This window comes from Ochotona curzoniae, unplaced genomic scaffold (assembly GCF_017591425.1).
Source record: "Ochotona curzoniae isolate NIBS_2020 unplaced genomic scaffold, NIBS_Ocur_1.0 scaffold_1852, whole genome shotgun sequence".
Classification (NCBI taxonomy): domain Eukaryota; kingdom Metazoa; phylum Chordata; class Mammalia; order Lagomorpha; family Ochotonidae; genus Ochotona; species Ochotona curzoniae.
The window spans coordinates 2,083,132-2,099,690 of record NW_024467087.1 but is presented as its reverse complement, the minus strand read 5'-3'; the positions used below and the strand labels follow the sequence as shown (position 1 = coordinate 2,099,690).

The window sequence follows — 16,559 nt, the reverse complement described above, 5'->3', positions numbered from 1 at the left end:
CCCCAGGGCCACATGGTGTATTTTGAGGGCCCCTTCCATGGCCACTATGATCCGGACAATTCTGCTTTGCCATTTGCATTACAATTTGCTTTCTACATGAGCAACAATCTAAAGAATCAGCTCCCAGAGGGATACACTAGCAGGCTGGAGGCAGGTGGCATTAGCACTTTTCGGACCATCGTCAATCCAAGGAAGGGCCCAAAATCAGACAGAAAACTCCAACAGCACAGTCTCGTTGCCTTTGCCTATTCTTATGGATCAAAACTATCCAGATTTTTTGGATTACTTAAATCCTCACTGCTGCCGTATGGACTGTACACTGTTGCTATCTCCAGCATACACATATGCAAACTAAAGCTTAGAGAAGTGTGTCAGTGAACCAAGGCCTCACATCCAGCAGGGCAGGAACTTCAACACTGGCCTCTTTCTCATGGTGTCACACTGTGCTGGGTTGCTCACTCCTGAACCAGGAGGGGATCATAGTGTGTTCTCACAAGCACTCAGCACACAAAAGGGCTGAACTGGCAGGTGAGAGCTGCCAGGTCATGGTCAGACAAAACTCACAATTTTGCTCAAAGAACAAGAACTGTTCAAAAGGAAGAGTCCACATTAATCAGTGTCACTACTAGCTAGCCAGCCTTAAGCCAATGAGCCCGGTGTACCACTGCCTGAAGGGTGCTATGGCTGAACAATGCCAGGCCAGGCATTCCACTATCGTCCTTTTAGACAATGAAAAACAGTGGTAAGTTGCTTTGGATCACACACTTAGTGAGTGACAAATGTAAGCCTAAAGCTCAGCTTTGCCTGGTGCGAAGCCTCCTCATGTGCTCTGTGCTGACTGGTGAAGAAGGGAATGACAGCGTGAGGACGACAGGTGCGTGGAACACTTACAGTGCCAGGCCGTCTCTGGCTTTGAGGCCATGTGACCTCAACTACTCACATTGTCTCCTCCATGTTCACTCCAGCTGGTAGCAAGTCCAATGACCTCTACTCACACTCCTCCCAGAGGCCAAAATGGAGACTTGTGGACTAAGGAGTTGATTAGCGCTGAGCAGGAACAGGCTGAGCAGGAACAGGAACTGGGGTTGTGGCTAAAAACACCTAGACTAACTGGACTCATCTGTATCCTACTAAGTGAGAATGGGGGGGAAGAGTATATAAGGAGAGGTGAAGGAGCAATAAACCTGGACTTCGCAGAGACATCCACCATCACTGGTCTCCTGTTGGTGCTTCATCCCCAGACTCTCTCCATGTCCATGTTACTGGCTCTGCTGGTCGGAGCAGGAGACCATGAAAATGAGACTAGGAATAAAGACACACTTAAAGAAGTGGTATTCAGTCATCACCCCATTTTATTAAAAGTTACCCAACAGACAGAGGGTACAGCACAGCAGGGCCATTTAGAACAGCTCTTTCAGCTTCTCTCCTCCATCTGCATCTCTTTCCATGTATGTGAAGAGCATTTGAGAAGCCACTGGGTGAGTGGATTGCACCAAGCGTCCTGTAATCCCAACACCTCAAAATCAAGAGACTCTTCAGCCACACAATGCCCCATAAGTGTGAGAGTGGGCACAGACTTTGTACGACTGTACTGGATGGCAGCACAGGGTGCAGAACGTGCTGACAAGAGCACATAGTCAGATTTCAGTAGTAAAAATGATAGTGTACACACACCTACCACTTCTTCCTATTTGTAGTTCTACTTTTGTCCCAATTCCACAAGGGAAAACTGTTCATGGCACCAAGTAATATTCCACATGCCTGCCCGAAATCAACTGGGTGTGGACCAGTTATCTCGTGTAGATTCCCCATCTTGTTTGGAGGGGCTTCGGCAGCAGACTGCTCTGGGTATTAGCAGCATCAATTTGACTCAAGCTCCCTAGATCAGGATGTCGCACAGCACAAAATCAACCCCGTTGCGGGGCCTGAAGGGCTCTGATCCCAACACCCTGCTTTCTCCTTCTTCCCTCCCCACAGCAGTCCTCCAAACTGACAGACCTGACATCACAGCTCCAAGCATCAGCCTTCAGTCAGGAACAGGAAGCGGGAAGCCCCTGCAGGCCCGAAGAGCCAGGTCACCTTTGGGTTGGTCCCAAGGAAAAACCAGAGTTCAGCAGGGGGGGGCCAAGAGCCCCTGGCAAACAGGGACTGCACAAGGCTGCATCTTGTCAGCCGCTGCCCTCGGGGTCCACACGCTGCTGGCCCAGCAGAGGGACACCAAGGCCTGCCAAGCCACAGGCCACACAGCTCAGCCCTCAGGGCCTGAGGGCTCAGAAGAGGTCCAGGCAGCTGCTTTGCACACACTCCCAGGGAGCCCCTGAGCTGCAGCCCAGACTGCTGCCCTGGGAGCCTTCAGGAGTTGGACCCAATGCACCTTCTGGTCTCTTCTCCCTCCCGCTGCCTCCACAAAGAGCTGTGCTTCAGCCAGGAGCCGTCTCTCAGCTCCCTCCGGGCGGCTGCTCCCCCACTGCTCAGCAAACAAAATCCCTTTGAACAGGACACAGCTTGGAGCCCCTCCTGTGTGAAGCCTTCCCAGAGTGAGCAGTCTGCTGTTCACACTGACCCAAGCGCTCCTGCCTCACTTGAGGCCTCACAGCCCAAAGGCCTGCCCGCAGGTGCTGTGGTACTAGATTTTGAGATCCCAGAGAATCATCCAGTGTGATGTGGCTGCGAACGCATAAAGGTGGTTTACTCAAGCCAACCTGGGTCCCCCAGCCTTCCCCTGCAGCCCAGCAGGGCTGAGGCGGGGAGGGGCAGCTGCAGCTGCGGCTGCACAGGAACAACAGGGCAGAAAAAGAGTGTGTTCACCAGCACAGGGTTCTTGTACACTTCAGGCCAATTCCACGTAATTATACAGTCATGATGGGTCAGTTTCTCTGTTAACTTTTTTAAAAGGAACAAGTTGACAAGCTTGTGTTGGTGGGTTTGAAGCAAGCAACTTTCAGAAAGTACAAACCGAGGGGCTATAGGGCAGCGGGCGACTCACCTAACAAGCACACGGGGTCTCCTTCCTGAGGAGTGCTCTGCCTGCCAGGCATCCTGCCGCGTGTCACGTGGACTGTCAGGCCTGGACTTCACACAGCCCCCAGACAAACCAGTCAGGCACTTGGGGTCTCCAGTGCCCCAGCCCCCAGCAAGCCCGGAGGACCCGAGCAGGGACCGTGTCCCTTCCAGGGGCTCTTGCAGGAGCAGAGTCTGCCGACTTCAGCCCGCTTTGCGCCGTGAAGCCTCCGGGCTCAGATCTGCCCTCTGCCACCCCACCGCGGAGAGCAAGAGATACTCTGTTAGCAAACTCCCTGCAGGGACATCCCCTTCACAGCCTGGGCAGCCGTGCAACACCCCAAAACACGACCTGGGAACCAGCTGCCGGGCTGGACACGGTTCTGCCCCTGGGAGGGAAGCAGCTGGGTCCTTCCCTGTGCTGTTGGGCACACATGCACGCCCCAGGAGCTTGCTTCCGGGTGTCAACTCACCTAGTCAGCCAGTGTGACTTGCATGGCCTACTGCAGCCCAAGCACCAAAAGGACCAGCAGATCTGTGCCCCACCGGGTCCCTCTAGTGGGCAATCCTTGCTCTACACCTCCTTGTCGGGTAAGTGCAGAGTAGCAGGTCAGGCCCAACCTGCTTCGCAAGCCTGCAAGCTTTGCCAGCCAAGCATCCTTCCTGTGCCAACAAGCCTTGGCCTCTGCTGACGGCCTCTCCGGACTGCTTCCTGGAGGACCCGATCGGAGGCAGCTGGCTGCAGAGAGGGCCAGGGCAGCAGGCGGCAAGAAGGGCCCTGGCGTAGGAACATCACACTGCCTCTGCTCCTCCAGCAATGAGCATCCCTCCCAGGGGAGAGGCCTGTGCGCAGCCCCACGCACAGGTGGCAGCGACCTGTGCTGCGGGAACGTGGCCAGTCTGTGGGGAGGAAGTCCTGGGAGATGGAGGAAAGGGCGTCCCCCAGAAGCTAGTGGTGCTGCAGTGTTTCTGTGGGGTGAGACTATGGGGGTGCTCCAGGAGCAGGCTGCAGCCTGACTCACCAAGCGCGGGGAGTCACGCCCACTGACGAACAGAATGTAATGTGCTAGCAGGCCTCCCAGGAGCGGGGCACACCTGATGAGGAGGCGCCAACTCCCGTAGGAACGGCCGAGCAGCCTGGTGACAGCAGTGGGCCCGTGAGGGATCCCGGGGGCCTCCACGGCCAGGCAAGACGAGGACGGAATGGGCTCAGAGGCCGAGCGAAGCAGGCCTGTGGGGCTCAGGGAGCCAAGGGGAGGCAAGATGAGCCCTGGAGCACTCTGCTCCCGACAGCACCCAGTGCATCATCGCGAATGCAGTGGAGAGGGGGCGCTGGCACCATTTGGAAGCTCACTGCGGGCTGGGAGGCCACTCCTCTGCCCTCCCAGAGGGCAGGGCCGACCACAGGACAGGGCCCACCACGTCAAGGCCCACCACAGCACAGCCTGTCACGGGGCTAGGCCCGCTGAGAGCAAGGCCTGCTGGCCTGTGGCCTCCACGTCCCCCATGGCAGCGGCAGCAGAGGTCAGGGGCAGCACCGAGCCCAGCCGAGCACAGAGCCCAGCCCAGCCGGACTGAGCAGCCAGAAGCAGGGGGCTAGGAAGATTACTCGGCTCCCAGCGGGGAGTGATGGGCCTCCCCGGGTGCACGGCCACACTGCTACAGTCCCCACGGACAGGCAGAGAGCAAGGGTGAGAGAGCGAGTCTCCAGCCCTGCTCCAGGGTCTGTCACCGTACCAGCCCCTAGAGCTGGAACCCTTGACCAGAGCGCTGGCTGGGGCCCCGGGGGAGGGGGACGCCGTGCCTTGGGCAAGGAGACTGCGGCACCAGGTCGGTGCCTTCTCACAATAGGCCTTCTCACAGAGCGCGGGAGTGGGCCAGCTCGGGTCTCCTAACCACGGGCCGCCAGCCTGTCCTCCAGCCCCTCAGCTAAGCCGGGTCAGCAGCAGCACCGCCGCGATGCTCACGTGGCCAGGGCACCGCCTCAGAGTCCTTCCTCCAGCGGCATGGCCCCGGCTCGTGGGGCACACACTGCACAAGGCCTGAGCTCTCAGGCTTAGGGGGCAAGGAGGAAAACCCCAGCCCAGTCCACAGCTTGCTCAAGGCTCCGCCCCACCCTGCCTTCGCACAGCTCCACCAGCTGCTCTCCCCAGGGGCTGCGAGCCACCCAGCTTGCGCCAGGCTTCCAGCCGGTTCACTCCACAGCCCGGCCTTCAAGTCCTGCTACTACAGCCGCTCCTCCTGTAGGACCAGCTTCCCTTGCGCCGCTCGTCCCACTCGGGTGCCCTCAGCGTCTCCCCCGCTTCCTGCAGCCGGGCCCTTGCGCCTGCTCACACAGCTCCTGCGCACCCAGCTTCGCCCCAAAATCTTGGCCACAGCTCCGCCTAAGCACCTCTCCACCTCGCCGCTCCCATGGCCACCCTTGTCAGGCCGTTCCGGCTGCCCTCTGCCCCAGGGCCGCTCCTGCTGCTTTCCAACCTCTGCGCAGTGGCTCGGGCGAAACCACCCCTCCACCTCCGCCCCCTTTCTCTCCATCACACCGGCTCCAGCTCAGCTCCTCCGCCAGCACGAAAGCCACAGCCACGGACCAGCCCCTCCTTCCGCACTTTCTTAGAGCCGCTCCCCTCCTCCAGCCACAGCCTCAGGCTGCACTCCTACCCAGGCGGTTGTTATGGGTCCCATCTTAAGCAGCCCCGCCTCCGAAAGTGCTGCCCCAATGCTCCCAAAGGACACGCCCTACTACTGCTCCCCCTACAGGCAGCCAGGGACTCAAGACCAGCCCTGCCTCAAACCCGCCCCCAGGTCCTCACAGCCACGCCCCTTCGCAGGCCCGCCCCCAGGTCCTCACAGGCACGCCCTTTTCAGGCCCTGCCCAAGTCCTCACGACCACACCTTCCTCAGGCCCGCCCCAATCCTCACAACCACGCCCCCTCTCAGGCCCTGCTCCAAGTCCTCACAGCCACGCCCTTCTCAGGCCCTGCCCAACTCCTCACGACCACGCCCTTCTCAGGCCACGCCCAAGTCCTCACGACCACGCCCTTCTCAGGCCCGCCCCAAGTCCACACAGCCACGCCCTTCTCAGGCCCCGCCCCAAGTCCTCAAACCACGCCCCCTCTCAGGCCCTGCTCCAACTCCTACAACCACGCCCTTCTCAGGCCCGCCCCAAGTCCTCACAGCCACGCCCCTTCGCAGGCCCGCCCCAAGTCCTCAGGACCACGCCCTTCTCAGGCCCGCCCCAAGTCCTCAAACCACGCCCCCTCTCAGGCCCTGCTCCAAGTCCTCACAGCCACGCCCTTCTCAGGCCCCGCCCAAGTCCTCACAGCCACGCCCTTTTCAGGCCCTGCTCCAAGTCCTCACGACCACACCCTTCTCAGGCCCGCCCCATGTCCTCACAGCCACGCCCTTCTCAGGCCCCGCCCCAAGTCCTCAAGGCCACGCCCCCTCTCAGGCCCTGCTCCAAGTCCTCACAGCCACGCCCTTTTCAGGCCCTGCTCCAAGTCCTCACAGCCACGCCCTTCTCCTGCCCCGCCCAAGTCCTCACGACCACGCCCTTCTCAGGCCCCGCCCCAAGACCTCACAGCCATGCCCTTCTCAGGCCCCGCCCCAAGTCCTCACGACCACGCCCTTCTCAGACCCGCCCCAAGTCCTACGACCACGCCCTTCTCAGGCCCTGCCCCAAGTCCTCAAGACCACGCCCTGCTCAGGCCCCGCCCCAAGTCCTCACAGCCACGCCCTTCTCAGGCCCGCCAGAAGTCCTCACCCTTCTCCTGCCCCGCCCAAGTCCTCACAGCCACACCCTACTCAGGCCCGCCCCAAGTCTTCACAGCCACGCCCTTCTCAGGCCCGCCCCCAAGTCCTCACAGCCACGCCCTTCTCAGGCCCCGCCCAAGTCCTCACGACCACACCCTTCTCAGGCCCGCCCCATGTCCTCAAAGCCACGCCCTTCTCAGGCCCCGCCCCAAGTCCTCAAGGCCAAGCCCCCCCTCAGGCCCTGCTCCAAGTCCTCACAGCCACGCCCTTCTCCTGCCCCGCCCAAGTCCTCACGACCACGCCCTTCTCAGGCCCGCCCAAGACCTCACAGCCATGCCCTTCTCAGGCCCCGCCCCAAGCCCTCACGACCACGCCCTTCTCAGGCCCCGCCCCAAGTCCTCACAGACACGCCCTTCTCAGGCCCCACCCCAAGTCCTCAAGGCCACGCCCTTCTCAGGCCCGCCCCAAGGCCTCACAGCCACACCTTTCTCAGGCCCGCCCCAAGTCCTCATGACCACGCCCTTCTCAGTCCCCGCCCAAGTCCTCACAGCCACGCCCTTCTCAGGCCCCACCCAAGTCCTCACGACCACGCCCTTCTCAGGTCCCAACCAAGTCCTCACAGGCACACCCTTCTCAGGCCCCGCCCCCAATGCGCCCACAGGACATGGCATACTACTGCTCCCCAGCTTCTATGGCAGCCAGTGGCAACCTACCAGCCCCAGCCCAGTCCCTGTCCTCCTGTCCTCAAAGCCACGCCCCTTCCAGGCCCTGCTCCAAGTCCTCACGACCACACCCTTCTCAGGCCTGCCCCAAGTCCTCAAGGCCACGCCCCTCTCAGGCCCCGCCCCAAGTCCTCACAGCCACGCCCCTCTCAGGCCCGCCCCAAGGCCTCACAGCCACACCCTACTCAGGCCCGCCCCCAAGTCCTCAAAGTCACGCCCATTCCTGGCCCCGCCCCCAATGCTCCCACAGGACACGCCCTACTATTGCTCCCCAGCCTCAAAGGCAGCCATAGGCTCAAGACCAGCCCCGCCTCAGACCCCGCCCTCACGTCCTCAAAGCCACGCCCCTTCCATGCCCCACCCCAAGTCCTCACAGCCACACCCTTCTCAGGCCCCGCCCCCAATGTGCCCACAGGACATGGCATACTACTGCTCCCCAGCCTCTATGGCAGCCACTGGCAACCTACCAGCCCCAGCCCAGTCCCTGCCCTCACAGCCTCAAAGCCACGCCCCTTCCAGGCCCCGCTCCAAGTCCTCACAGCCACGCCACCTCTCAGGCCCCGCCCCAAGTTCTCAAGACCACGCCCCTCTCAGGCCCGCCCCAAGTACTCACAGCCACGCCCTTCTCAGGCCCCGCCCCCAATGCGCCCACAGGACATGGCATACTACTGCTCCCCAGCCTCTATGACAGCCACTGGCAACCTACCAGCCCCAGCCCAGGCCCTGCCCTCACAGCCTCAAAGCCATGCAGCTTCCAGGCCCCGCCCCAAGCCCTCACAGCCACGCCACCTCTCAGGCCCCGCCCCAAGTTCTCAAGACCACGCCCCTCTCAGGCCCTGCCCCAAGTCCTCACGGCCACGCCCTTCTCAGGCCCCGCCCAAGTCCTCACAGCCACACCTTTCTCAGGCCCGCCCCCAAGTCCTCACAACCACGCCCCCTTTCAGGCAGTGCTCCAAGTCCTCACCACCACACCCTTCTCAGGCCTGCCCCAAGTCCTCACAGCCACGCCCCTCTCAGGCCCGCCCCCAAGTCCTCAAAGTCATGCCCCTTCCTGGCCCCGCCCCCAATGCTCCCACAGGACACGCCCTACTATTGCTCCCCAGCCTCTATGGCAGCCATGGGCTCAAGACCAGCCCCGCCTCAGACCCCGCCCTTACGTCCTCAAAGCCACGCCCCTTCCAGGCTCCGCCCCAAGTCCTCACAGCCATGCCCCTTCTCAGGCCCTCACCAAGTCCTCACAGCCACGCCCTTCCAGCCATGTCCCCAATGATACCACAGGACATGTACTACTACTGCTCCCCAGCATCTATGGCAGCCCCGGGCCCAAGACCAACCTCACCCCAGTCCCCGCCCCCAAGAACTCAAACCCACGCCCCTCTCAGGCCCTCACCAAGTCGTCACAGCCACGCCCCTTCCAGGCCCGCCCAAGTCCTCACGACCACGCCCTTCTCCTGTCCCGCCCAAGTCCTCACAGCCACGCCTCCTCTCAGGCCCGCCCCAAGTCCTCACAGCCACACCCTACTCAGGCCCGCCCCCAAGTCCTCAAAGTCACGGCCCTCCCGGGCCCCGCCCCCAATGCTCCCACAGGACACTCCATACTACTGCTCCCCAGCCTCTATGGCAGCCAGGGGCTCAAGACCAGCCCCGCCTCAGACCCCGCCCCAAGTCCTCACAGCCACGCCCCCTCACGGGCCCTGCCTCTGACACCCCCCTGTACGTCCTTTCAGCCCGGCCCCTTTCCCCAGCCTCGCCTAAGACACCACCCAACACGTCGTCTCGGTTCCGCCCCCTTTCCCAGCCTCGCCTCACACCCCGCCCCGCACGTCGCTTCAGCCACGCCCCTCGGCTCCACCTCAGGCCCCGCCTGCACGCACTGTCAGCCCTCAGCAGCCTCAGGCCACGCCCCTCACGTCCTCTCAACAAGCTCTTGCACAGCACGCCAAAGACCCCGCCCCGTACGCCACCGCAGGCCACGCCCACAGGCCCTCTCAGACCCCGCCCCGCGCGTTTTCCCAGCCCCGCCCCTCACAAGACCCGCTTCAGACCCCGCCCTGCACGCGCTCTCAGCCCCGCCCACCACGGCCCCTCTCCTACTGCCCCCACGTCCCCGCGCCGGAAGCTGCTCACAGCCAACCAGGCAGCTCCGCCTCCTCGCCCACAGCCTCTCCCACGGCCGCGCCTGCAGAATGCTGACTAGTCCCCTCTCCCCGCCCCTTCCGCTTCCGGCCCCGTTTCCTTCCCCTCCCCTCGGCGGGCCGCTGGGTTCCAACCCCGGCTCTCTCCCCAGCTGCTCCCCGGAACCCGCCTCGCCATCCCAGAGTCAGTGGAGACGCCTGGTGCCCCATGTGAGCGTGCACCAGTGCGTGACCGTGTCCGTGCGTCGCTGCGTGACTGCATGGTTGTGACTGACCCGTCGAATACGTGCGTAGTGCGTGCATAGGTACGTGGGTGTGGGCACTGCGTGCCTTGTACGTAGGTGCGTGGGTGTGGGCACTGCGTGCCTGGTGTGTGCATAGGTGGAGTGGGCACCATGTGCCTGGGACGTAGGTGGGTGTGGGCATTGCATGCCTGGTACGTAGGTGGGTGTGGGCACTGCGTGCCTGGTACGTAAGGGATGTGGGCACTGCGTGCCTGGTCCGTAGGTGGGTGTGGGCACTGTGTGCCTGGTACGTAAGGGATGTGGGCACTGCGTGCCTGGTACATAGGTGCATCAGTGTGGGCACTGCATGCCTACTGTGTGCATAGGTGGGTGGGCACTGCGTGCCTTTTACGTAGGTGCGTGTGTGGGCACTGCGTGCCTAGTGTGTGCATAGGTCGGTGTGGACACCACGTGCCTGGTATGTAAGGGATGTGGGCATTACATGCCTAGCGCATAGCTATGTGATGTGGGCACTGCGTGCCTTGTACGTAGCTAGCTGGGTGTGGGCACCGCGTCCCTAGTGTGTTCATAGGTGGATGTGGGCACCATGTGCCTAGTAAGTACGTCAGTGGGTGTGTGCACTACATACCTAGTGCATAGGTACGTGATGTGGGCACTGCGTGTCTGGTACGTAGGTCGGTGTAGGCACTGTGTATCTTCTGCATAAATACGTGGGTGTGGGTACCGTATACCTGGTAGGTAGGTACACCCCCTTCCCTGGCTCTGGCCCGTCCCTCGTTGACTGGAAGCCGATTATCCAGGGCCTGGCTGGCAGCCTTGCTGAGAACTGCCCTCGCATATGTCCGCAGGCGTGCCCACTAGTGCTTCCACTCCAGGGACCGTTATAATGGTCAGGGGGCAGTGAGCCCAGACACAGCCAAAGGCAGCCCGGGCACGTCGTGCCAGCGCTTGAGTGTCTGCCTTCTGCAGAACACCCCTCTGGGCTGGGGCGCTCCCGAAGCCATCTTGCCTGTGCCCTCCTGCCAGCCTCTCCCTCCCTGCCAGCCTCCCCCTCCCTGGCAGCTTCAGAGCGTGTCCCTGGGGTGTGGCAAGCGAGTCAACTGCCGCACACGCCCTGGCCTAAGCTTGGCCCACTTGGTGGCCTGTGTGCTGTGGGACCCGTGGCTGCTGGGCCCTGCCTACACTTACACACAGGGGCCTGGGCTCCCCCACCTCTGCCCTTTAGCGCTGTGGGCGACGGGGGTGGGGATGGGAGCAGCTTCCTCCTCTTAGATCGGGCTTGCTCCCTGCTGCCTGGCGCTGTGCGTGGTCCTTGCCTCAGACAGCCTCCCCCAGCCGTGATAGCAGGAGCCGCGTGTGCCCCGCATGCTGGCCGCCCAGCTCTTGTTGGCCTGCGGCCTGTGCTGGGACAAGCCCTTCCCGTGCCATTGGACCCCGGTGCTGTCTTGTGCGCGGAGACCTTCTCCCTCATCCATTATGTTGGTGTAGGGCACCCGAGGCAGGCAGAAGGGTGCCCCCTGCTCAGGCCAAAAGCGGGGAGCCCCCTCCTCAGGCCAAAAGTGGGTGCTGCGTGCAGCGCCAGGCAAGAGGAGACGGAGCACCCCGTTGCCTCTAAGGGTGCCTCGGTTCTCTGTGCCCGCACCACACCTGCACAGGTCACGTGGGATTGTGGTGATGTGCCTGGGAAGCTGAGGGGCTGGGCACACCCACGTCCTTGTTGCATCTCTGAGTACAAGTAGAAATGGCTGGACCACGGTTTCTGCACGCAGGCCCCCTCAGAAGCACCTCCGAGCCCAGGGCCGGGGTGACTGTCACCCAGGAGCAGCAGCACCCTGCTCAGGGCTGACAGGTGTGTGAGAGCTCCCTTGGTGAGTGCAGTGTACCCTGGTGAGGCTTTGTGCGAGGCCGTGGGTGGCGCAGGGCAGCGTCTTAGATGCCCTTGCCCTGAGAGCAGCCTCTGCCCCACGCCCTCAGGGAATGTCAGGGCCCACGCCCTTGCTGGTGGCAGAAAACAGAAAGCAGCTTGGCGAGTCTCTGTGTGTCGGAGGAGCAGTGGCTCGCTCGGCTCTGAGATGAACAGCGGTGCGACAGCACAGAGACAGTGAGGATGGGGGCAGGGGAGGTGTTCCGATCCAGAGTGCTCACGGTGCGGGTCGTGGGAGGAGGGTGCTCTGCCCCGTGACGTGCTCAGGCAGTGTCCCGTAGCCGAGGGTGGGTGTGCAGAGCCGCGCTGGGTCAACAGCAGCACGCTGCTGTGCCACACAGCTCTGGGGGCCCTGAAGTCGGAGAACACGGTGTTCCTGGCAGGGTGCTTGTCTCCGAGCGCCGTGAGGATGTGTCCTGTTCCTGCCTGCTGCCTGCTGCTGCCTGCCTGGGACTCGATGCCGCTCCTTGCCATGAGGAAGCATCTCTGCTCCGCCTTCCTCTTCTCACGCTGCCCTCCCTGGGTATGTGGCTAGCTGTCTCTGCATGTGCTGGTTGCATTGGGTGTTGACCCATGTCCTTCCGACGTGGTGGCCTCTGAGAAGGCCCTGTCCTTCCACGCATTCTCAGTGCTCAGGTTAGCCCTTCCAAGTGGGCATTTTCTGAGTGTACACTGGGGCTTACCATGGCCCACGGAGGCCTTGGGCTGGGGATGGAGTTGGCGTGGATGTGAGGCATGTGGCTGCAGAGCGGTGGGGTGCAGGCGACAGGAATGCAGGAAGCGGCCGGGGAAGCAGACCCCGAAGGATTGCCCAGGGAGAAATGGCAGTCTCTTCTGCTCGGTGCAGGAGGGCCTTCGTGGGTTCTGACAGAGGCGTGGCGGGCCCCAGTTGTCCCCGTTCCAAGGTCATGGACAGGCGAGGCAGAGGGCACCAGCCAAGGCCCTGAGAACGCTGCCCAGGTGATGGAGGCAGGCAGCGGATTGTGACCATGGAGGCTTGTGGAAAGGGGTGAGGTCCAGGGAAAGTTTTGAGGTAGCGCCACGTGCCGTGGGGACTGGAAGGAAAGGGAGGGTAGGTGGCCTGTAGGTGTGGAGCAGCAGCCCCAGGTAGATGGTGACGCCACTTAGAGAGGTGGGAGAAGGTCATCTTGGGGTGGCCCCAGATAGGGTCCCAAGTCTGGGCTGTGACCTGGCCAGGTAAGGCTGGGACTGAGAAGGAGCGGCCTGTGCGTGGGGAGGCAGAGCGGACAGCAGGAAGCCCGCCCGGGAGCCTGGTCAGGAGAGTGGAGCGCCACGTCGGGTCTGCAGAACTGATGGCGGTCGACCGTGGGTGCCTGTTGGGACCTGTTGGTTGGCGAGGAGCAAGAGGAGTTAGCGGGAGCGCATGGCCACCCCGTGCACGGCTGCCTGCTGTGCCACGGCTCAGAGAAGGCCGCCTGGGCTCAGAGAAGCACCTGTCTTGCAAGGAGGAGTGCGCAGGCTTCGTTCTCTGGAAGCAGAGTTTCCTGGCGGGAGTCAGAAGCAGCAATGCAGAGGGCGCACAGGGGCGGCACCTGGGCCTGCAGTGAGCTGCAGAGGCAGGATTTGGGCATCCCGGCTGGGCCCGAGAAGCCAGGGGAAGGGGGGTGGTGGGGCAGCTAGCCCCGCAGGCCTGCCTGCAGGAAAGCGGTGAACCCCCGGTAGCTTCCCTCCTGACCACGCCTGGTCTTCTGAGGGCGGGCCCATTTCCTCAAAGCTCCAGGACACACTGGTAAGCTCTTGTCCTGGCTGAGACAAGGGGGGCCGGGCTCGAGCTGGAGTAGAGGCCCATGGCTCCCGGGTGGGGTGGAGCCCTGGGGAGGGGCTGCTGGCCCAGTGAAGAAGATGGCGATGATGAGAGTCGCCACCTTGGGGGCGTGTCTGATCAGAGGCCAGGTCCTGGCTGGGGGCTCTCAGTGCCTGCTCTGCATCCCCCCAGCCACGTGCAGACTGAGGCTGCCAGCCATCTGGTGCTCGGGCGGAGGTTTGGGCTTCAGGCTTGTGGTTCCCTGTCTCTGAGGACTGTGCTGCTGCCTTTGCTGCACGGTACTGCCTTCCACTCAGGGCGAGCTGATGCCATGCCAAGGGACGCGTGGAAGCAGCAAGGCCCAAGGTGTGGGAGTGTGCAATCAGGGCCCAGGTGGCTGTGCTGTCACTCCTCAGCCCCGAGGGGCCTGAGAGCAGATCCTGCTGTGCAAGGCAAGGGTTGAACTGGGGGATCACAGGCCCGGGGCTGGCTCTAGGAGAGGCACGCTCACTGGGGGCCCCTGGTTCTCTTTCTCACTATTCGTTTTTCAGCTCCACCCGCGGGGCAGGTCCTTGAGGGCTGGTGGGGTCAGGAGGCCCAGCTGGTGGCAGCCATCGGAGATGTGTGCTGAGGTGGGCTCCCAAGGCTTTGTCCTCAGCAGCCCTGGGTGTGTGAGGGGGAGCCGAGCAGAACCAGGCCGACCTTGTGGTGGGGCAGAGGTGCCTGGGAGCTGAGAGCATTGGCGGGGAGTGGGGGGGCAGGAAGAGAAGCAGAACCCAGCATGGCACCTCTGTGGGGAGAGGCGATCACTGCAGTGCCTGCCCCTGTTGGCTGTGCAGCCCCAACCCTCACGCAACCAAGGGGCCTGCCTTCCTCTGCGGTTCCTTTGAGCTTGGTGTCCCCGGTTGTAGCATTCACCACGTGCCATCATTCCTGGACCTTCCCTGTCCTGCCCTGTTCCCCAAGCTCCCCAGAGGCCCCATCTGGTGGAGCTGCGTGAGCCCAGGCTCTTGTTCCATACCTGCGTGGGGCGGGCCCTCCGTGAGTATGTGATGGCCAGTGGAAGGCGGCGAGGCGTGAGGTCAGTGCGGCTTCGTGACCAAGTCTCAGGGGAGACATGGAGGAACGATCAGGCTCCCTGGCCGCGAAAATGGCGGGCTGGCATGTGATTCTGTGTTTCCGCAGGCCCCCGGCCCCAGGGCCCTGGGAGCTGGCGAGAGATGAAGTTTGGCTGCCTCTCCTTCCGACAGCCTTATGCGGGCTTTGTGTTAAACGGAGTCAAGACTCTGGAGACACGGTGGCGCCCTCTGCTTAGCGGCCACCAGAACCATACCATCGCCGTCCACATTGCCCACCGCGACTGGGAAGACGTGGCCTGGTGGGAACTGCTGGTGGAAAGACTCGGGATGACTCCCGCCCAGATCCAGGCCTTGCTTCAGGAAGGAGAGAAGTTCGGCCGGGGAGTGGTAGCTGGTGAGTGAACAGGTACCTGAGCTTGGCAGTGGCTTTCCTGGGAACGAGTGGGTGTGTTTGTGCGGCTTGCTGAAGCAGCATGCCTTGGGACAGGTAGCAAGGGCCTCATTTTCCCATTGGAGTCTGACGGGCTGCCTTAGGTCCGTGACCGCATGTGGCACCTTTGTGTGCCTGTGCACGCAGGGGTGCGTGGGAGCAAGTGCAGTGCAGTCCAGAGCATCTCTGGTGCCCTCCAGGGGCAGGCTTCCTGCCGGGCCTCACGGGCCTGCCCCACCTCCAGGGCCATCAGTCTCCTGGGCGCGTCCCCTGGCCTCTCAGTGCGAGAGGTCTCCTCTCTTGCATCACCTGTCACCTATTACCTGCCACCTGCTTGGGCTTCCTGTTGCCTGTTGGCACCCTATCAGCAGTGGCGCTGGGACCCATGCTTCGCTTTCGCGCCCCCAATGAGGGCCGCCTTTTTTCGGGAGCCTTCTGTCTGCCTCGCCCAGGACTCCCGGAGCCCTTGTGAGAATGTCATGCGTGCTCAGTAACAAGGAGCCTGCTCACTGCGTGCCCCTCGCTGACGTCATCTTGGTCTGCAGCACTCCACACCTCCCACAGCCCCGTGGTTATGCAGGTAGGTCCTGTGCAGGGAAGGCAGCGTCAGTGGTGCGTCTCTCTCTCTCTCTCTGCACAGGGCTCGTTGACATCGGGGAGACTTGGCAGTGCCCCGAGGACTTGGCTCCTCAGGAGCTTGTGGAACTGGAAAGTCAGGCTGTCCTGACCAACCTCCAGCAGAAGTACCTGACAGCCATCTCCAACCCCAGGTGGCTGCTGCGGCCCATCCCTTGGCCAGGAGGGAAGGATGTGTTCCAGGTGGACCTCCCGGAGCACCTCATCCCTCCGGGACACAAGGCGTGATGAGCGTGCAGCCCTCAGGAGAACGTTGCTGACGGGGCAGCTCAGCAGCCTGGTGCGGGTTCCTAGCAGTAAGATCAGGTGAGAGCTGCCACTGCGGAAGACTGCTACGCCAGGTGCAGTTCGTATCCATGGACTGCTTTACTCCCATGCAACAGAGGGGCTGGGCTTATCTGAGCTCACTGACCTTGTGTCAATGGTAAGGAAATGTCTTGGCTCGATGCTGATTGGGGTCCTGCTGATTTCTGCACCGTTCAAATAAACGCGCTGAAGATGACTGTGCAGCGTTTGCAGCTCCTTCGTGTGTGTTTCCCCTCTCTTTGTTCAGCACGTGTCTGAACGGCATCCAGGGCTTGTTGTCGGGTGTCTGGGAGCAGGCACTGAACGTGTGCCTGAGAGTGCCCAGCCATTAGGCTAAGTCAGACACAGAGCAGCTGTCCCCCTGGGGCGCTCTCGCCCTGCTCTGAACGTGATCTGGCATCGGGAAGCTCGTGTGTCACGCGTGTCACATGACCAGCTGCTGGCTGCTCAAGTGAAGGGTCCTAAATACAGATACGCTAGAGGGAGGTTCACGGTCTGTCTTTCTTTTTGAAGATTTACTCATTTTTATTGGAAAGGTAGATTTGCAGAGAGGAGGAGAGACGAGAT

General features: G+C 62.2%; 1 protein-coding gene across 5 annotated transcripts; it reads left to right on the top strand.

The window, feature by feature from the left end:
- Window positions 1–9,718: 9,718 nt before the first annotated feature.
- LOC121169342 (EOLA-like protein) lies at window positions 9,719–16,193 on the top strand. 5 transcript variants are annotated; one of them, XM_040999915.1, is made up of 3 exons: window positions 9,719–9,912; window positions 14,727–15,014; window positions 15,691–16,193. In XM_040999915.1, exons 2-3 carry the CDS (start codon window positions 14,762–14,764, stop codon window positions 15,912–15,914), a joined length of 477 nt encoding a protein of 158 aa, XP_040855849.1. In that variant the 5' UTR covers window positions 9,719–9,912; window positions 14,727–14,761; the 3' UTR covers window positions 15,915–16,193. The 5 variants fall into 5 exon arrangements, with proteins under 5 accessions (XP_040855849.1, XP_040855851.1, XP_040855852.1 ...); XM_040999917.1 differs by lacking the exon at window positions 9,719–9,912 and adding an exon at window positions 9,918–9,948; XM_040999918.1 differs by lacking the exon at window positions 9,719–9,912 and adding an exon at window positions 10,230–10,247.
- The last annotated feature ends 366 nt before the right edge of the window (window positions 16,194–16,559 follow it).

Coding starts and splice junctions, on each gene's coding strand:
- LOC121169342 (XM_040999915.1), top strand. CDS start 14,762: ATGAAGTTTGGCTGCCTCTCCTTCCGACAGCCTTATGCGGGCTTTGTG. Junction 15,015..15,690: donor CGGCCGGGGAGTGGTAGCTG/GTGAGTGAACAG, acceptor CTCTCTGCACAG/GGCTCGTTGACATCGGGGAG.